The 19,040-nt window shown below is 38.9% G+C and overlaps 1 protein-coding gene across 1 annotated transcript in view; it reads left to right on the top strand.

Annotated features, from left to right (window-relative positions):
• Positions 1 to 19,040, top strand: part of Tmeff1 (transmembrane protein with EGF like and two follistatin like domains 1) — a 77,252-nt gene that overhangs the window by 29,180 nt on the left and 29,032 nt on the right. The window contains exons 3-5 of the mRNA XM_048338149.1: positions 4,952 to 5,081; positions 10,680 to 10,706; positions 13,428 to 13,524. Of these exons, the coding sequence (XP_048194106.1) occupies positions 4,952 to 5,081; positions 10,680 to 10,706; positions 13,428 to 13,524 (254 nt within the window). The remainder of the gene's footprint in view (positions 1 to 4,951; positions 5,082 to 10,679; positions 10,707 to 13,427; positions 13,525 to 19,040) is intronic.

A 19,040-nucleotide genomic window follows, 5' to 3' on the forward strand; every position in this document is an offset into this window, starting at 1 on the left:
TTAGAAATATCCTCACAGATATACCTGGAAATAACTTTTCATCTGACCACCCTGGGGCACAGTCAGGTTGACACATGGCTGAGACAAAATACCTGAGCAGAACAACTTAAGAGGGGAAGATTTAGAATGCCTAAGCTAGTGGATATCTCCCTTTTATTCCATCTGTGTCCCCCAGTCTTTGGGATGTTGCCACCCACAGTTAAGCCTCTCTGGAAAAGCCTTCACCAGAAATGTGCTTCACTAAGCTCCCCAATGGTTTTCAGTACAATCAAGTGGATGATCAAGATGAACCATCACAACATCCTAATGATCGTTTTCTTACTTATTGTGTTCAGAACAATTCATGGTCGATAAGTAGGTTCACAACAAGTGCTTGTAAGGTTGTGATTCCAGACTTGTACACTGTATGTTTCTGAAATACTTTATGGCAGTACCATCAGGTTCTTCTAAAGGAAAGTTACAGGGGAGAGTTCATTCTCTCAGTGGTTCTAACTTAAGCCTGAAGGTTGAGGCTGGCAACAGTGATACATATCATAAATTGAATGTTGAGTGCAGGGGATAGGCCAGTATTGGAGCATTTTATTAGCATGTGTGAGGCTCTCGCTTCCATCTTCAGCACTACAAAACTAAATACAGCCCCTCCCCCAAATTTAAACAAAACAAAACAATTTATCCTCCAAATTGCCCAGATCCTTTCATTTGTCTGAAGCGTACCAACAAGCTTTCAAGAAGACAGACCTCTGGAAATCAAGAAGGACCAAGGAGTAGTGATCTACTTATTCTCCTGTCTCAGGCTCACTTGCTCTTAGCGATGAGGTTGAATTTCAGGGACATTAAGTCCTCTTGCTTGCTTTCACCAAGTGACATATGGTAAGATTGCTGAATGACTTGAGTGTGTGGAATGGTGAGGCATGGTAGCTCTGCCACTTAGGGACTATGACCCTAGACAAATATTTAAGATTTGGAAATGACAATAGCAATAGCAAAAATAGTTAATGATTAGTCAGAATTTACTATAGCCAGATGTGAATGTTACAGGTGAATTTCTCTTATTTAATCCTCATAACAACTCTATCAGGTAGGGACTATTCTTATTACCACTGTACAGATGGGGATACTGGAGCTGGTGCTACCCCATAATCATACAGCTAGTTAGTCCCAGGATTTGGACTCAAGCATGAAGCTATGTGGTTGTTATGATATTTCAACATTTAAAGTTGCAGCCCTGTGCTTATTAGGTAGATGCTGATTGATGAGTGTTAATATTCTCAGCCCTGGTAAACTTAATATTTATTTTTAACTTATTTATTTTTGTCAGTCCTGGGGCTTGGACTCAGGGCCTGAGCACTGTTCTTAGCTTCCTTTTCGCTCAAGGCTAGCACTCTGCCACTTGGGCCACAGCGCCACTTCTGGCCGTTTTCTGTATATGTGGTGCTGGGGAATTGAACCCAGGGCTTCATGTGTACGAGGCAAGCACTCTTGCCACTAGGCCATATTCCCAGCCCCTAACTTATTTTTTATTTTTACTTTTATTATTTTCTGTAAGTAGTTGTACAAAGGTACTGCCGTTTAACAAAGCAGTTTATGAATGCAGTATATCACCCCTTTTAATATTCTTACCCAACCCTCCCCTTCCCTTGCTCATTCCTTCCCTCACGCTTCTTAATTTTATAGGATCTGTGTTGAATTCTTGACTGCATTTCCCCCCCCCCTTCTCTTCATTTGTCTACCCCTTCCCCTTGACCTCACCCTACTCCTTTTAAGTACCTGCTTCCTGGTGTTTTATTTTGCTGAACTTTGATTTTGCCTTTCTAAGGAATTATACTATTTAAGAGATCTCCCTTGAATTTGCTGTTAATACTTCTTTTTAATGACCAATAATTTATATGCCATTTTTCTTTTTCTTAAATGAAATTTATAGATAATGTGACCTAGATAAAGATGTAATTAAAGAAATGATTATAATGCATAATTTTAACAAAGGAAACACACTTAAAACCTTTCAGAATGTCAGTGCTTGGCACTATTACCCTAGAAGACAAGGTGGTGGTTAGATACTTGTAGCTATTTAAAATGAATGCTTGGATTAAAAAAAAAAAATGGAAGTACCACAAAGTACATGAAAAGGATAACTGACATAGGTACGGTGGATATTAGAATAAAAGTTATTTAGGGTTAGGTATAACAGACCAGATGTACTAGTATATGGTAAGTCTTGCAATTGTTTCTACAGAAATGGCCAGAGAGTGGGCTGGGGATATGGCCTAGTGGCAAGAGTGCTTGCCTTGTATACATGAGGCCCTGGGTTCAATTCCCCAGCACCACATATAAAGAAAATGGCCAGAAGTGGCGCTGTGGCTCAAGTGGCAGAGTGCTAGCCTTGAGCAAAAAAAGCCAGGGACAGTGCTCAGACCCTGAGTCCAAGCCCCAGGACTGGCAAAAAAAAAAAAAAAAAAAAAAAAAAAAAAGAAATGGCCAGAGAGAGACACAGAAATTACATGGCACTTGTATTTGTCATGTGCAACTGTCTTTTTCCTTTGTTGTACATCAAGTGCTTTGAAACCCATCTAATAAGTGAATAACAGTCCCTCTATCAGACTCAGCTAACAGTTAAATTCTGGAGCTTGGCGCTTACTCAACTTGCTTGCTTATGACGGGGGTCATTGGAGTTGGAATCTTGTGTACTTCTCTTCTCAGGCTAGCTTCAAACTGTGAACCTCAAGGTCCCAGCCTCCTGTGTGGCTAGGAATACAGGCATGAGTCACTATCTCCTAGCTCCAGATACACTCTTAAATGTGTAATTCTGGATCAAAAATGACATTTTATTTTAGGACTCTTGAAATCCATTATTAAATAATGTTCTTTAAAAAGCTAAACCAACTTTGCCTATCATAACCTAGTTTATTGAGATGCCTACCTAACTGAAAAAAACCTTTTTTTTCCTGCTACTACTGGGCTTGAATTTAGGACTTCATGCTCTTGCTTGGCCTTTTGTTCATAGCTAGCCATCTGCTACTTGAAGCATGCCTCTGCTTCCAAACTTTTGCTAGTTATATAGAGATAAAAGTCTTGTGGATTTGCCTGTTCAGTCTGGCTTTAAACCTTGATCCTCAGAAGTCAGCCTCCTCAGTAGCTAGGATTCTAGGCTGGCCCTGAACTCAGTCCTGTCAGCTCTTGGAGTGGTGAGATTATAGGCAGGTACCACCATGCCTGGCTGATTTTTTTCTAAATTAAAAATTTATAAGTTAAAAATAACATCTTGGAGCTGGGAATGTGGCCTAGTGGGTAGAGTGCTTGCCTTGCATACATGAAACCCTGGGTTTGATTCCTCAGCACCACATAAATAGAAAAAGCCGGAAGTGGTACTGTGGCTCAAGAGGTAGAGTGCTAACATTGAGCAAAAAGAAGCCAGGGACAGTGCTTAGGCTCTGAGTCCAAGCTCCAAGACTGGCAAAAAACCCCCAAAACAAATAAATCTCATTTTTAGTACATATTCTGATCAATAATGAAGGTCACTCATTTTTATATTTTAAATTGCTGTTTGCAGATTTTTAAAAAATAAATACATTGGTTTTGGTCTTTTTAAAAATTATTTTTTTATTTCTCTTTTTAAAAGTAATGATAATACATTATAGCATTTTCCAAGGTTTTAAAACTTTAGTCATGGATGATGTAATTTTTCTTCTTTGATGGCACTCTGGGGTTTGATTTTCGGGCAGTCACACTTGCTACGCAGGTGCTTTACTGCACAACTTCATCTCCCAACTCTTTTTTGTGCTATTTATTTTGAGATAGAGTCTTGTTTTCTGCCTAGGCTCAGTGTTTGGACTCTGCTCCACCTGTTTAGATTTCCAACCATAGTTAGGATGACAGATACTTCCTACCTTGTCCCAGCTATTGATCAAGCATTCTCACAAACTTGTTTTTAAATGTAGGCTGGCCTTGAATAGAAATTCTCTCTATCTCAGCTTCCAAGTAGCTTAGCTAGGCTTATAGCATTGGACTTGATATGTAGAAAGGTTTTTTTTTTTTCCTCCCAGTCAGTTGTAGGGCTTGAACTTTGGGCCTGGGCACTGTCCCTGAGCTCTTCAGCTCAAGGCTAGCACTCTCTCACTTGAGCCACAGCCCCACTTCCAGTTTTCTGGTGGTTAATTGGAGATAAGAGTCTCACGGGTTTTCTAGCCCAGGCTGGCTTTGAACCTTGATCCTCAGATCTCAGCCTCCTGAGTAGCTAGGATTACAGGCATGAGCCACCGGCATCCAGCTTAAAGGTTTTTTTTTTTTTTAAGTACGTAGGTCCACTGACATTTCTCAACCCCATATCACCTTTTTTCTCCATATGCTCTATTTCAGTTCATCCTTCTGGCTCAGTTCACATTTTATTTTGTCTGAGGAACTTTCCCTGAACATTCTAGATTATACTAGGTACCACGCATTATACTTAACTGTGTATTCTGTTGATTTGGAACATTTTTTAGCTTACAATTTGTTTTCTAGTCTTAGGATTTTAACAAGATTGTAAGATCTCAGAGAACAATGATCTCTTATATTTCTTTGTGTCTCTTCTAACATTTACTTTGGGACTACTTACAGGTATTGAATAAATGAATTTTGATGGCAATAAGATGACATTACCTAAGTAATGTTCTTTACAAACATTGTCAAGCATTTCCTTACTGTCTCAATGAGTTTTCATGGCAGGCAAATAAAGTATATAGTGCAGGGATTTCCAGCTTCATTCTTATGGATGGTTGGCAGTTGTTTTCATTATGAATATGGAAGCAGGTATGAAGACGTAACTAGTCATTTTTTCACAAAACCAAATAAAGGAACAACTTATTCAGTAGTAGATGAGTGTCATAATACTATGGTTTTGCTTTCATGAATGCGAAATAAACTATTAATATTCATGCCTAGTTCTGAGATTCTATTTTTATTTCTTTTTTTGCAGTGCCATACAAATTATATTCCTGTCTGTGGATCAAACGGGGACACATACCAAAATGAATGCTTTCTCAGAAGAGCTGCTTGTAAGCACCAGAAAGAGATAACAGTGGTGGCAAGAGGACCCTGTTACTCAGGTGTGTATCATCACTTCCAAACACTTGGTGGAAATGGTTCCACCATATTTTCCATACAGAAGGCTTTATCCAGGCAGAGCTAAATTCCCTAAATCACTGCATGGGTTAGGGGTGATAGTGTGAGGGGATTAGAGAGGTTTTCTTTTGAACTGCATATTTCAAATTGCTGCTTTTTAACCTCAGGTGGTTTCGTACTGATTGTGTATGCCATTTTTCTGTGTGTGTGTGTGGTCTTTGTATATCTTTTGTACTATGGGTTGAATGTAAGATTGAGTAGAAGCGGGAGCTGTTGATTCACATCTGTAATTCTAGCTACTCAGCGAGGGCAGGAAAGTCTGTGAGACCCTTATCTCCAGTTAACTACCAGAAAACTGGAAGTGGTGCTGTGACTCAAAGTGGTAGAGCTGTAGACTTGAAAGAGCTCAGGGACAGTACCCAGGCCCCAAGTTCAAGCCCCATGACAGACAAAAAAAAAAAAAAAAAAAAAGATTTAGAATAGAGAATGACACAGGTCATCATGTCTATTATTATTTTTTTTTGAGAGAGATTGAACCAGGAGTCTATTAGAAAGCATGTGGACATATGTCTCCCAAACTTGCAGCCCTGAATCAACTTAATACTGTTAAGAAACTGAGCCACAATGGTAGTAAAGAAAGAGTAGAAAAATAATCTCAACAAACCAGATCAACTCGAATGGAGAGCTGAAGAGGGACACCATGCTGACCTGAGGAGTGTCAAGGCATGGCACCCGTGTCTAATTTTTTTGGTTTCTTTTTGGAAAGAATGAGGAAAATCTTTAGATATTAGGAGCAGTTCATTGGTCTCTTTTCAAAATTTCCTTCTGTTTCTTCTACCCCATTATGCCATAAGCTGTCTGTATTTTCTTCCTTTATTTCATTTCTCCATCCTGAATTAGTGGTAGTTATTTTGGAGAGGTGTTTATGTGAATTTCTGTCCTTTTCTTTCCTTTCTTTTCTTTTTTGTCTGTCATGGGGCTTGAACTCAGGGCCTTGGCACTGTCTCTGAGCTTTTTTGCTCAAGGATTGCTCTATACCACTTTGAGTCACAGTGCCACTTATGGTTTTCTGGTGGTTTTTTATGGGAGATAAGAGAGTCATGGCTTTGAACCACTATCCTCAGATCTCAGCCTCCTGAGAAGCTAGGCTGACAGGTGTGAGCTACTGGCACCTGGCTAATGTTAGATTTTTACTTGTATTTGTGCTTGATGCATAGGAAGAAGTACTATTATTATTATTATTTGTTGTTGGTGGTGGTCTTGGAGCTTGAACTTAGGGCCTAGGAGCTATCCCTCAGCTTGTTTTGCTCAAGGCTAGCACTCTGTCACTTTGAGCCATAGGTCCACTTCTGGTTTTGTTTTTCTGGTGATTAATTGGAGATAAGAGTCTCTATAGACCTTCCTGCTTGGGGTGGCTTTGAATTGTGATCCTTAAACTCAGCCTCCCATATAGCCAGAATTATAGGCAAGAACCACTAGAACTATTATACAGAGATTGGTTGTAAAGATGGAGACTGTTATCTTCATTTTTCCCAATTATGTTACAGTGTGTAAATGTTCTCCCTTTGACTAAATGTGAAGATTTTAAGACCATATGCAAAGTCAGAAGGCAGAGTCTCCAGACTGTTTAAGAAGTTTCCCAAATAGGCCTCAGATTCAGGGATTTGTTTGAAAGGCACGTAGAGCTCATTGAAAGCCATTATACTCAGCATTATGTTTTAGTACAGGGAAAGGATACATGGTAGTCAACTAAAGGAAGAGATAAGTGCATAGAGCAGATTCCTGGAGGGATCCAAACATGAGAACTTTGGATTGGCCTTTCCTTATAGAGTGTGATCTCCTAGCTTAACTATGAGACAGTACACATGGACTATTGCCAACCAGTAAGCATGTTGTGAGCCTCAGTGCTCAGAGTTTTTATTGTGGTTACATTCCATAAATATAATTGATTGGTTGATTGTTCATGCGGTTTATCTTAGACTTTAGGTGTGCTAATATCATGTGATCCAAAGCCCTGGTTCTACATCACTCGAGTGAGCTTTCTTAGTATGGCTAGTCCCCACCCAAGACTATTGTGTGTGACTGTCACCGTCCTAAGTACCCATTCCTAACAGAGATCAGGGATGACATAGATTACCTTCTAGGAGCCTATGGAAAAGGCCAGACTTCCCTTTGGGCAAGGCCATTTTTCATTTTATTATACACTGATGATTAGTTGCTTTAGGTAATTATGATCTTAGTAGAATAGCCAGTAGGCTATTTCATTTGATGTGGTTCTTTTATACCTCTCTAAATTTGTTGTATTTCACAGACTGGAACTCGAAACTAAAGAAGGAATATGAAGTTTTTATTCTGAATTAATTTGTCATTATTTATGAAATGCATATATTTAAGACACAAAGTATTTTGATGGTCAGTAAATGTTAAGCATCAGGAGGCAGAATAGTAAATTAAAAAGGCCACTGTACTAAGACTGGAACACCTGCCTTTAAAGTTATCCTAACTCTTATTTATCTCATGAGCTTGGATAAGTTTCTGAGCCCCAGTTCCTGAAATCTTTAAATGGATATCAATCATCTCCTAGGCTTGCTAAGATTGAAAGCACAAAGCTATGAAGTGGCTGTATTGATTTTGTTATTTGCTGACTGAGCCAGTGTTTTTATGTAATTTAGTCTTTTATGGCTCCTATTCTGTGAGCTAGAAATATTACCCTCTTTTACTTAGCTGGAAAACAGTTTTCTTATGCTTTTAGCATTGTGCTTAAGCCTTTTTTCTCTTTAAAAATCTGTGAAGTTTTCAGGCAGTTTGTTCACACCTGATATGTGTGTCTATGCATGTAATAGACTATATTTTGCTTATCTGACATATGTGCCTCCAGCCAGATCTGTATTTCTCAAGTGCAAGGCAATGTGTCCTGCCTAAGGAAATGTAAAAATCTCAACGTTGGGATGGATCCCTGGGCGCTGGGGAAGGTATACACTCTGGACAAATGTAATCTACAAGAACAACATTGTTAAAAAAAAGTCACAGTAATTTGTTTAGGAATTCTAAATGATCAAGGAAGGGGTGGGTTTTAAAAAGAATTATTAAAATTAGACATGGATTGACAAAAAGGATTGGGAATAAGTATCTCATATACTGAGAATGGGTCTTATTTGTCATATTATTTCTACATTATCATGGGGCCTGGCACTTATTGTGTACCTAGTCAATGTATATGTAACAGCAGGATTGTTTTCCTAAGAAAAATATAAAACAACTTAAAATTTAGTTCCTGTTTTAGTTTCTCTCCCCTTTTGTTGTCCACTGTGGGGTTTGAACTTGGGGCCCAGTTATGGTCCCTGAGCTCTTTTGTTCAAGACTGTACTTTACAACTTTGAGCCACAGCTCCTCTGGTTTTCTGGTGGTTAATTGGAGATAAAAATCTCATGGGTTTTCCTGCCCAGGCTGACTTTGAACTGTGATTCTCAGATCTCAGCCTTGTAAGTAGTTAGGATTACAGGTGTGAGTCACCAGTGCCTAGATGTTTATCTTTCTCGTGTGTGTGTGTGTGTGTGTGTGTGTGTGTGTGTGTGTGTATTTATTTATTTTTAAATTTTATTTTATTTTGCCAGTCCTGGGCCTTGAACTCAGGGCCTGAGCACTGTCCCGGGCTTCCTTTTTTTTTTTTTTTTTGGCCAGTCCTGGGCCTTGGACTCAGGGCCTGAGCACTGTCCCTGGCTTCTTCCCGCTCAAGGCTAGCACTCTGCCACTTGAGCCACAGCGCCGCTTCTGGCCGTTTTCTGCATATGTGGTGCTGGGGAATCGAACCTAGGGCCTCGTGTATCCGAGGCAGGCACTCTTGCCACTAGGCTATATCCCCAGCCCCCGGGCTTCCTTTTGCTCAAGGCTAGCACTCTGCCACTTGAGCCACAGTGCCACTTTTTCTAGATATGTGGTGCTGGGGAATCGAACCAAGGGCTTCATGTATACGAGGCAAGCATTCTTGCCACCAGGCCATATTCCCAGCCCCTCTTATATATTTTTTTTCTACTGCATTTTTATTCTTTATATCATTTGAAACTTGATGAAATAAAAGTGGAATATAATTGAAAACTTTACTTAAGATTACACAGACAGTATATATTTTTCTACCCTGTCTGTGAATTATTTGATTATTGTCTGAAGGAGATTGAAGGGAAGAGGACAATCTTGTCTGAGAATTGTCTTCTACTCCATATGGGGATAGAAAAATATATACACACACATATATAATATATGTCATATATATTATATATTTTGTACCAGTACTGGGGCTTGAACTCTTGCTTGACTTATTTTTGCTTGAGGCTGGTTCTTTACCACTGGCTCTTTGCTGGCTAATTGGAGATGAAAGTCTCATGGACTTTTCTACATAAGGCCGGCTTTGAAGCAAGATCCTTAGATCTTAGGCTCCTGAGTAGCTAGGATTACAGGTGTGAACCACTGGTGTGAGCCCATGTTTTCAGACATCTGTTTGAAGAAAGGACTGGGTTCTCTGGACCTAGATACCCTCTCCTTTCCAAAGTGCAGCCAAAGTGTCAGACTCTTCACTTGACATCTCTGTTTTTTAAGTAGCTCATGCTGATGATACCACACACAGGTATTGCCTTCCTTTCAAGAGTTGTGTGCTGTATTTTGGTCCTTTGGGCACTCTAAAATTAAACATTAGGGCTAGGAATATGGCTTAGAGGTAGAGCACTTGCCTATCATGTACAAGGCACAGGATTAAATCCCTAGCACCTTTTCTTTGTATTAATTACATTGTAGGCTGGATTCTTTTTGAGAGTGCTGATTAGATTTCCTGGAGGAAATTATTTTCATCAGTAGTATGAAAACCTCAGTCTTGAGGTTCTTTCCTTCCTCAGCCTTGGGACTTTTTTTTTTTTCTCCCATTTTATTGTTTGGCTTTTTGTCTTTGTCCACAGATTTCATTAAGAAGAATTTTGGAGCAGGACTCAAAAGCTTTTCTCCTGCTTTTCTAATAGAAGCAGCTTATTCAACAAGCCCTTAAAGCTTTAACAAAATTAAAAAAAGTCTTTTATCTTGTAGATGAGGTCAAATTAGTTAATTATATTTAGCTCCGAACAGTATTGGTTTGTATTCTGTGAAAGGTAGCTAGATATTTCCTGAATGTGTTTCAGACATGATTATGTATCTAAGCCATTTCTATTTTGATAGAGGCATTAGACAGGTATAGAAAAACAGTTAGCTATCAAAACAGGGCTATGGATCTGAGCACTGGTGGCTCACACCAGTAATCCTAGCTACTCTGGAGGCTGAGATCTAAGGATCGAGGTTCAAAGCCAACCTGGGCAGGAAAGTCCATGTGACTTTTATCTCCAGTTAACCACCAGAAAACCAGAAGAGGTGCTATGGCTTAAAGTGCTAGTCTTGAGCAAAAGAGCTCAGGGACAGTGCTCAGGCCCCGAGTTCAAGCCCTACAACTTACCAAAACAAAACAGGACTTTGATAATGAGTATCAGTTTTGGACAAGAAATTTTACTATGTGAACAGAAGAAATTTCTAGGAAAAATGTTTATATGCATTGTTTTTCTTCTCAGATAATGGCTCTGGATCTGGAGAAGGAGGTAAGTTTTAAATCTTTTATGTGTGTGTCTGTCTGTGTGTGCGTGCACACACTTGGGTTTGAACTCAGGGCTTGGGCTCTGTCCCTTAGCTTTTCTGCTCAAGACTGGTATTCTACCACTCAAGCTATACCCACTTCTTGATTTTTGGTGGTTAATTGGAGATAAAAATATCATAGACTTTTCCTGCCTGGCTAGTTTCAAACTTTGATCCTCAGATCTGAGGATAGGATAACAGGCACCTGGAAGTTTTGATTTCCTCATTAAGGACATTTGTTTTCTTTCCTATTTCTTTTCAACAGCTTGGAGATGTAATTCACATAACATGATTTATCCACTGAAAATGTACAAGCCAGTGACTTTTATCATACAACTTTAGGACATTTCATCACCCCAGAAAGAAATCATGTGCCATTTGGCCACCAGCTTTTATCCTCAATCCTCACCTGACTGTCCCTTTTAGCACTGGGATTCTTTGTTGCATGTATGTTTTCCATTGAAAACTTGCAGTTAAACTAAGGGGGAAATGCTGTGGCTGTACAATTGACTTTCCCTTTGGGTCATCCACAGAGGTGATCTTAGGTTAGACCACAGGATTTGTAATTCTACTCCTTGCTTCCAAACTTTTTGTCATAAGAGATTTTTTTTTTAAAGTGAAGGTGTGTGCAGTAATGGGGTTTGAACTCAGGGCCTCCTGTTTGCTATGCTGGCACTCTACCACTTGAGCCTAGCTTACAGTCTGGCATTTTGGAGATGGAGTCTAGTGAACTTCTTTTTCCCAGAGTTGTCCTTGAACTGTGATCCATCCTCCAGATCTCAGCCTCTGGCGTAGCTAGAATTACAGGTGTGTGCCACTCATGCTCAGCTATTTTCACAGGAACAGGGTCAAGAATCTCCAGAGTAAGCTATGCACAGTGCAGGGGAAACTTGCCAAACAGCTTTGGTGAACTTAAAGTTTTATTTCAGCTTTTGGAAATTTCCTGGTTTTTAAAAAAATTTTATTTCACAGTGTATACAAGTATGTAAATTTTTTTTTCTGGTGTTTAAACCATATTTGGTAATAGTATATAATTGAGTTAAATGATGAGAATTGGGGATGGTTAATCTATTTCATAATCTAGCCAGGCTATATCTTGGTATCTACATGCAGAATAATGTTTGAGGTACCATGAGGATAAAATTTAAAACAGTCATGCTGGGAAAAATCACTCCAGATGCATACTTGAGTTCGGATCTTTTCACACTCACGGTGTGAAACTTTATTCCAGGTTGCTCTTTACTCTTCTATGTGTCATAGAATCCTAAAGTTTCAGAGTTAAGAGGGATTGTGAAAGTCATATATAATGGGCAATCATGAGAGAGGAAGTTCAGGGGTGGCAGTTTCAGCCCAAAGAAAATGCTTAAAGCTGTTGAACAATAGAATTTGATTGAAATGGGCATGTTCAAGAAGAAGCTTTATAATTATGCATAAATTACAAGCTCCTGAATATTAGGTCTTAGAGCTGGAAAGAATGAAGAGATAATGTGGTCTAGCCTTTGTAGTCATATTCAGTTAGGAGCCTCAGTTGTTGTCAGCATTTGTTTCTGCTGCTGCTAACAATAACAACAACAACAACAACAACTACTACTACTACTACTACTACTACAATGCACTGGAAGTCTTGTCCTAACCATATAGGTATACCAGGTTCTTCAGAATCCGAGTTTAAAATGCTAGGTAGTTTGTTCAGTTATTTTGGATTTTATGATGTTTCTGAGGTCTCAGGGTGATTATTTCTGGAGTCTCTTTTGAGGATGGCTCATGAGAGTTTGGAGAGTATTTCTACCTATAGTGCAGGTAGATATTCCCCCCAACCCCAAATTTGGAAGATTAGAAGTATTGTCTGTGTACCTTCCTTTTAGCTCCTTTTAATACCCTCTCAGAATAGTATCCTTTTCCCAAATCACCTTGGGAAATCCATTGAGTAAGCTGAGATCCTTAAATTGACCCCAGAACTACTGACTTCCCTTCCTAATCTGCAATTATCAAGAATAGCATCCACTTTTGTTGTGACCCACACATTTAGGGACTCCATCAAGGTGGGTTGTCAGCCCAGTTGGGGGCGCTAGTGTGTTTGCTTTTTGTTGTTAGGTAATAGGAGACCCACATATTTCTGTGTCTGGTTATTTCTGGTTGTGCTAAATGGGCTGGTAGAGAAAGGGAAAGTCATTTATAAAGACTTGGTCCCTGTTAACATTTGGACACACACACACATACACTTAAGCAGTAGCATTCATTTACATATTTTCAGGAAGGCAGATATGAAACTGATGTGAGAGAAAAAGCATTCAGGTACCTGTCTGTGCTAGTCAGTGATGCCCACACTAATTTCAGGGAGGAGGACAACCACAGGCATTGATTTATTGCTCATGGTTTTTCCTCTCTTATTTAGTGATACATGGTAATTCTTTCAAAGATGTATTGGTTGTCAAACTTATTATATTGTTCCTGGGCATATTGTTTATAGGATTATTTGGCTAACAATGCTTGTGCTGTAGAATATGTCGCACAGTATTTGGCAACAGTTTTGGGCTTAGGCATTGATAGGTTTGGAGAGTGACTTTTTTTTTTTAGCTCAGACACATTTTCTGTCAAATAGGATAATAGCTCCTGAAAACATGACGTGCTTATCTGGAAAGGATCCCAACTTTTGGTTGAAAGTTTCCTTTTTCTTTTTTGAACAGAAGAGGAGGGGTCAGGGGCGGAAGCTCACAGAAAACATTCCAAGTGTGGACCTTGCAAATACAAAGCGGAGTGTGATGAGGATGCAGAAAACGTCGGGTGAGTTATGGAGAGGAAGGGGTGGATGCATCTGGAGCTTAGACCTTCCTTCTTTCACAGCTGGATCATTGGAAGGTTTCATCTCCTTGCTTCTGTGTATTTTGGGTGTGCTCTTCTATAGTTTAAAATTTTAATGCTAGTCTAGTTGAATGTTTTCTGAGATTGATGCACTATTTTAGAATAAGTTAGTTTAAGTCAGTGCTCTGCTAAAACTGTACCTAAACCACATGGCATTTTTCCATGTAGGGGAAGAAGAAGTGGAAGGATGGGTTTATCTACTTAAGAGTACTGATGTTTTTCTTTTTTTTTTTTTTTGGCCAGTCCTAGGCCGTGAACTCAGGGCCTGAGCGCTGTCCCTGCCTTCTTTTTTGCTCAAGGCTAGCACTCTGCACTTGAGCCACAGTGCCACTTCTGGCCATTTTCTGTATATGTGGTGCTGAGGAATCGAACCCAAGGCCTCATTTATACGAGGCAAGCACTCTTGCCACTAGGCCATATTCCCAGCCCCTCTACTTAAGAGTACTAATGATACCTTTCAGATGTGCCTAATACTGGAGATATTTTAAAAGGCCTTTTTCAAGTCTTCTGTTGATTGTGTCAGCAGTGGTAGGAGTCCTTTATTCTAAAGGACTGGGGTTTTGATTTACCAAAATCATAAAGCTAAATCATAGGAGTAATTTTTATTTGTTTATTCATTTATTTACTTATGTATGCATGCATTCATGCTTTTGAAGTTCCCCCTGATAAACACTCAAAAACTTTAAAAGGCAATGTGATGAGCACCCAGTTACCCAGTTGTCGAGAAGTAGTCACTGGGATCCATTTCTCGTTTAATTTCCCAGGGGATACCTCATGAATTTGCAAGAAAATATGCACATGTATTCTTTTCTTAAAAAATGACAGCACAGTTCTGTATCCTATCGAAAATTCTTACTTTTTGCCTGGTACTGGAAGAGCTTGTGCTCTTTCTTGGCTTTATTTCTCATTCCCATTTGTCCCATGCTTCCAGCCTACCTTTTTGCTGGTTAATTCAAGATGGAGTCTTGTGAACTTTTCCACTTAGGCCACTTTTGAACTATGATCCTCTAGGTCTCAGCCTTCTGAGTAGCTAGGATTACAAATGTGAAACACTGATGCCTCGCTCCTATTAAAAAGTTTTTATTGTAAAACATATAGTATATATGGAAGGTCTTAAAACATCTGCATGCAACTTAAGGACTACCTGTGGTGCAAAATAGAAGACTGCTGTGTTCCCAGTACTGAGTTACAGCATCACCATGGACTGAGAGGGCTGTAAGCGCCATTCTTAGGCAAAGCCTGAAGTGCAAGAAAAGTGAAGTCTCTGGGTCAGAGTGGCTTCCCCCCCCCCCCCCCCCCAGAACAATACCAATTGTAAAGAAACAATCATTGTTTCTTCTTACTAGACTGGTACGGTACTTTGTTGCTTAGCTTCTTCTTGGTACTGAAACAGTTCTGCAGTTTTCTCTTTCATTAGCCATTGTTTCTTATTTTACTGTTATCCTAATTTTGCCTCTTTATTATTTATTGATAGATTTATTTTGCTAGTATTGGTATTTAAACTCAGGGCCTTGCTTTCACTTGGCTTTTTTACTCACAGCTGGTACTCTATCACTTGAGCCATGCCTCCAGTTCTGGCTTTTTGCTGGCTAACTGGAATAAGAGTCTCTCGGGTTTGTCCGCCTAAGTGGCTTTGAATTTTGATCTGAGCATTAAGGTTCACAGTAGCAAGGATTACAAACATGAACCCTGGCTTCCCTCTGCTTTTTCCTGGGAATTGAACTCAAGGTCTAGGAGCTGTCCCTGAACCTTTTTGCTCAAAGGTAGCACTTTACCATTTTAGCCACAGCTTCACTTCTGGCTTTTTGATCATTAATTGAAGATAAAAATGTCTCATGGACTTTCCTGCCCATGTTTGTTTCAAAGTGTGAGCCTCAGATCTCAGCCTCCTGAATATATCTAGTATTATAGGCAGGAGCTACAAGCACCCAGCCTCAAATGTTTTTATTGTTATTCCTTTAAGACAAACACATATTTTGATTTGATGTCCAATGCAGTAATTTGGAATTTATTTTTCAAACCTTTTCTTATTTTGATTTAGTTAAAAATAACTATTTTCTGTGGAAATGAATATGGCTTTTGTAAAGTACATCGGTATATACATCCAGCTCTTATTGTTTGTGCTAAAAGTACAGCATTTCATTTCATCATTGAAACAATTAATTAAGTATATCAATCAATATCATTACATAGAGAATCTGAAATATTGTTACATAGTAGAAAAAACAGATTGAACCTTAGGGAGCCTGTTCCTAGGTACAGAATTATGACAGTTTTTATGTAGATTTTGTATCATATTGTAAGGCTTAAAACAGTTTGTAAAAGAAAGTCATTATTATTTGGTTCTCATTTCTACTCCCATTCTGCTAAGTTTTGAGAAGAAACTGGGAAAGGAGGGAAAAAAGTAGGCCTTTCTTAAATAAATTGTGATTAAGGAGGTTTCACAATTAATTTAATACCTCAGGTTTTGTTCCAGGAATGGGAAAGGTCTTTGGACATTAATGCAAAGAGCATTATTATTAACTTTAGTAATGGACAAGTCATGCTCTCTGAGCTTCAGTGACCTTTTTTGCATTGAGTTTCTTTTAATCTTTTTTTTTAAACTTTGTTTCTGAGCACATGCTGAGATTTCTAGTAATAGCATGGCCTTCCCAAAACAAATCAACTAAAGCTAACCTCGTTTTCTTTTGGTCATGTAATAAGATCCCTATATTAAAGTATTTTGGAAGATAAGCAACATATTCACCAATTAGGTTTGATGTATGTAGTTCATCAGGCCAGATGATAGGTATCATTCTGGTTGGCTTTTCTTTTCTTTTTTTTTTTTAAATTTTATTTATTTATTAATTGAACACAATTTTTTTTGACAAGGTGGTGTGCAAAAAGGGTACAGTTACATAGTAGGGCAGTGTGTACATTTCTTGTGATATCTTATGCCCTGTTTTTCTTTCCCTTCTCTAGGTCAGGTAGACATATATACAATACACAATGTATCAAGAACATATACAGTAGCCACGTGGCCAAGCCCAAGAAAATTCGCCTAGGGCTTTAAATGTAATGTCGATATTAGACAATATGTCGACAGCAGTCTTATATGAACGTACATACATAGCTTTTGAGCTATTGTATTCCACTGAGAGGTCGATTTTTGACCTTTATATGTTGAGTAGTTTTTTGGTTTTAGTTACATACTGTTGGGTCGCTGCCCCAATCCTGTGGGAAATACCATTTGACAAGCAGTTTTTGGTTTCACAGACCTGGTCTCTACTGTCTCTCTGTCACCTTTTCTTAACAGTCATATATCAGGGAGATCATGCCCCTTTGTTTTCTGTGTTCTAGGCTTGTCTCGCTCAACATTATTTGTTCAAGTTCTGACCATTTCCCTGCGAATAACAATATTTTACCATTCCTAATCGCTATGTAGTATTCCATTGTGTATGGGTACCATATTTTTTGGATCCACTCATCTGTGGAGGGGCATCTGAGTTGTTTCCATATTTTGGCTATTGTGAATTGTGCCGCAATAAACATGGAAGTACAAATGTCTTTTTGATATCTTGGGACCTGCTGTTTCTGTTTTGGTGGCTATGTCCTTAGCTGTGCAGAAACTTTTTAATTTGTAGTAGTCTCATTTGTCGAGTCTCTCCCCTATTTGTTGTGCCCCTAGGACTATATTCAGGAAGTTCCTTCCTGTGCCTATAAGTTCTAGCGTCTTTCTTACTCTGTCCTTCAGTAGTTTCAAGGATTCAGGTCTGATATTGAGGTCCTTGATCCATTTTGAGTTGATCTTGGTGCATGGTGATAGGCTTGGGTCTACTTTGAGTTTTCTGCATATGGCTGCCCAGTTCTCCCAGCACCAGTAGTTGAAGAGGCTATGTTTATTGCATTGTATGTCTTTAGCTCCTTTGTCGAATATCAGCTGGCTGTAAGAGTGCAGTTTTATTTCTGGATCTTCAATCTAATCCATTGGTCTTCAGGTCTGTTTTTATACCAATACCAGGCTGTTTTTGTTATGATGGCCCTGTAGTAGAGCTTGAAGTCTGGTATTGTGATATCTCCTGCACTGCTTTCTTTGCCTAGAATTGCTTTGGCTATTCTAGGTCTTTTGCTGTTCCATATGAATTTATGGATTGCTTTCTCTATTTCAGTGAAGAGTGACTGGGATTTTGATAGGTATTGCATTGAATTTGTATAACAATTTGGGCAATATGGCCATTTTCACTATATTGATTCTGCCTACCCATTAGCATGGGAGGTCTTTCCATCTCCTTGTATCTTCTTTGATTTCCCTTGGTAAATGACTTTTCTTAAAAAGTATTCAATAATGGGGTAAACTTTTTATAAACATTGAAGTTAGTTTTTTTTTATGATATATCATGCATTATTCTTTCTTCTCCTGTTTTGTGTGGTGATTTTATTGGTGATTTGGCAAAAGTGTCAGGTATTCTTGTCAAAATTATCATTCTAGATGTATGAAATGATAGAATTGTAACCTAAAAAGTTTCAGCATGCTAAAATATTGTAAAATTTGATTGAGATAAAGATAGGATTCTAATCCTGGGCTGCAGAGGATGGCCTTTGTGTGCTTTGCAGATTGTACTGACAGAATTGAGTATATTTAAGAACCTCCGTGTGGGCCTCATGTTTGATGTGGTACCAGTAAAGTGAAGGCCAGTCCTCTGTGTTTCATTTGCATACTACTCCCAGATAGTTAATCTAATCTGTCTATCTATCTTATCTATCTATCTATCTATCTTATCTATCTATATCTATCTATCTATCTATCTATCTATCTATCTATCTATCTATCTAGAGTACTGTAGACTTGCTTTATTCTTGGCTTTAAATGTTATGATGTTGGAGTTGGACAGTGGACAGAATAATTTGGAGGACTGTTTGGACATTACAGCAAATAAGGACTTATTGAATATTTACCTGTGATATGATAATTATCTTTCAGTATCTTAAAGGGCAGTCCTGGAAGCTATTTTTCATGATCACATTTACATTCCGAGGTGTGTGAGTTACTTTTGCATAGACACGAACAAAATACTTGAGAATGACTTAAAAGAGGATGGATTAAAAAGGAAAGACTCATGATTTCATTTCATGGTTGTTTGACCCTTCCCTTGGGAATAACATCATGGTGGTAGTAAGGAACATGTGGAGGAGGACAGGAAGCAGGAAGAAAGAAAGGGACTAGGGACCAGATAGAACCTTTAAGGAAGGCATGCCCTTGGTTGACCCACTTCCTCTACCTACCTACCTCCCCAAATAGTACTATGCTCCCCCAGTTGACAATCAATCACTCAACACGTGAACCTATAGTGTCATTTCGTATTCACACCATAAGAGGAGGCCAAGAATCAGAATCAACAGGTAGAACTTACTGAGATGCAGTGTCTGGGCTTACTGTTGGAAAGGAGCTTAGTCAACCA

This window comes from Perognathus longimembris, chromosome 1, assembly GCF_023159225.1.
Source record: "Perognathus longimembris pacificus isolate PPM17 chromosome 1, ASM2315922v1, whole genome shotgun sequence".
NCBI lineage: Eukaryota > Metazoa > Chordata > Mammalia > Rodentia > Heteromyidae > Perognathus > Perognathus longimembris.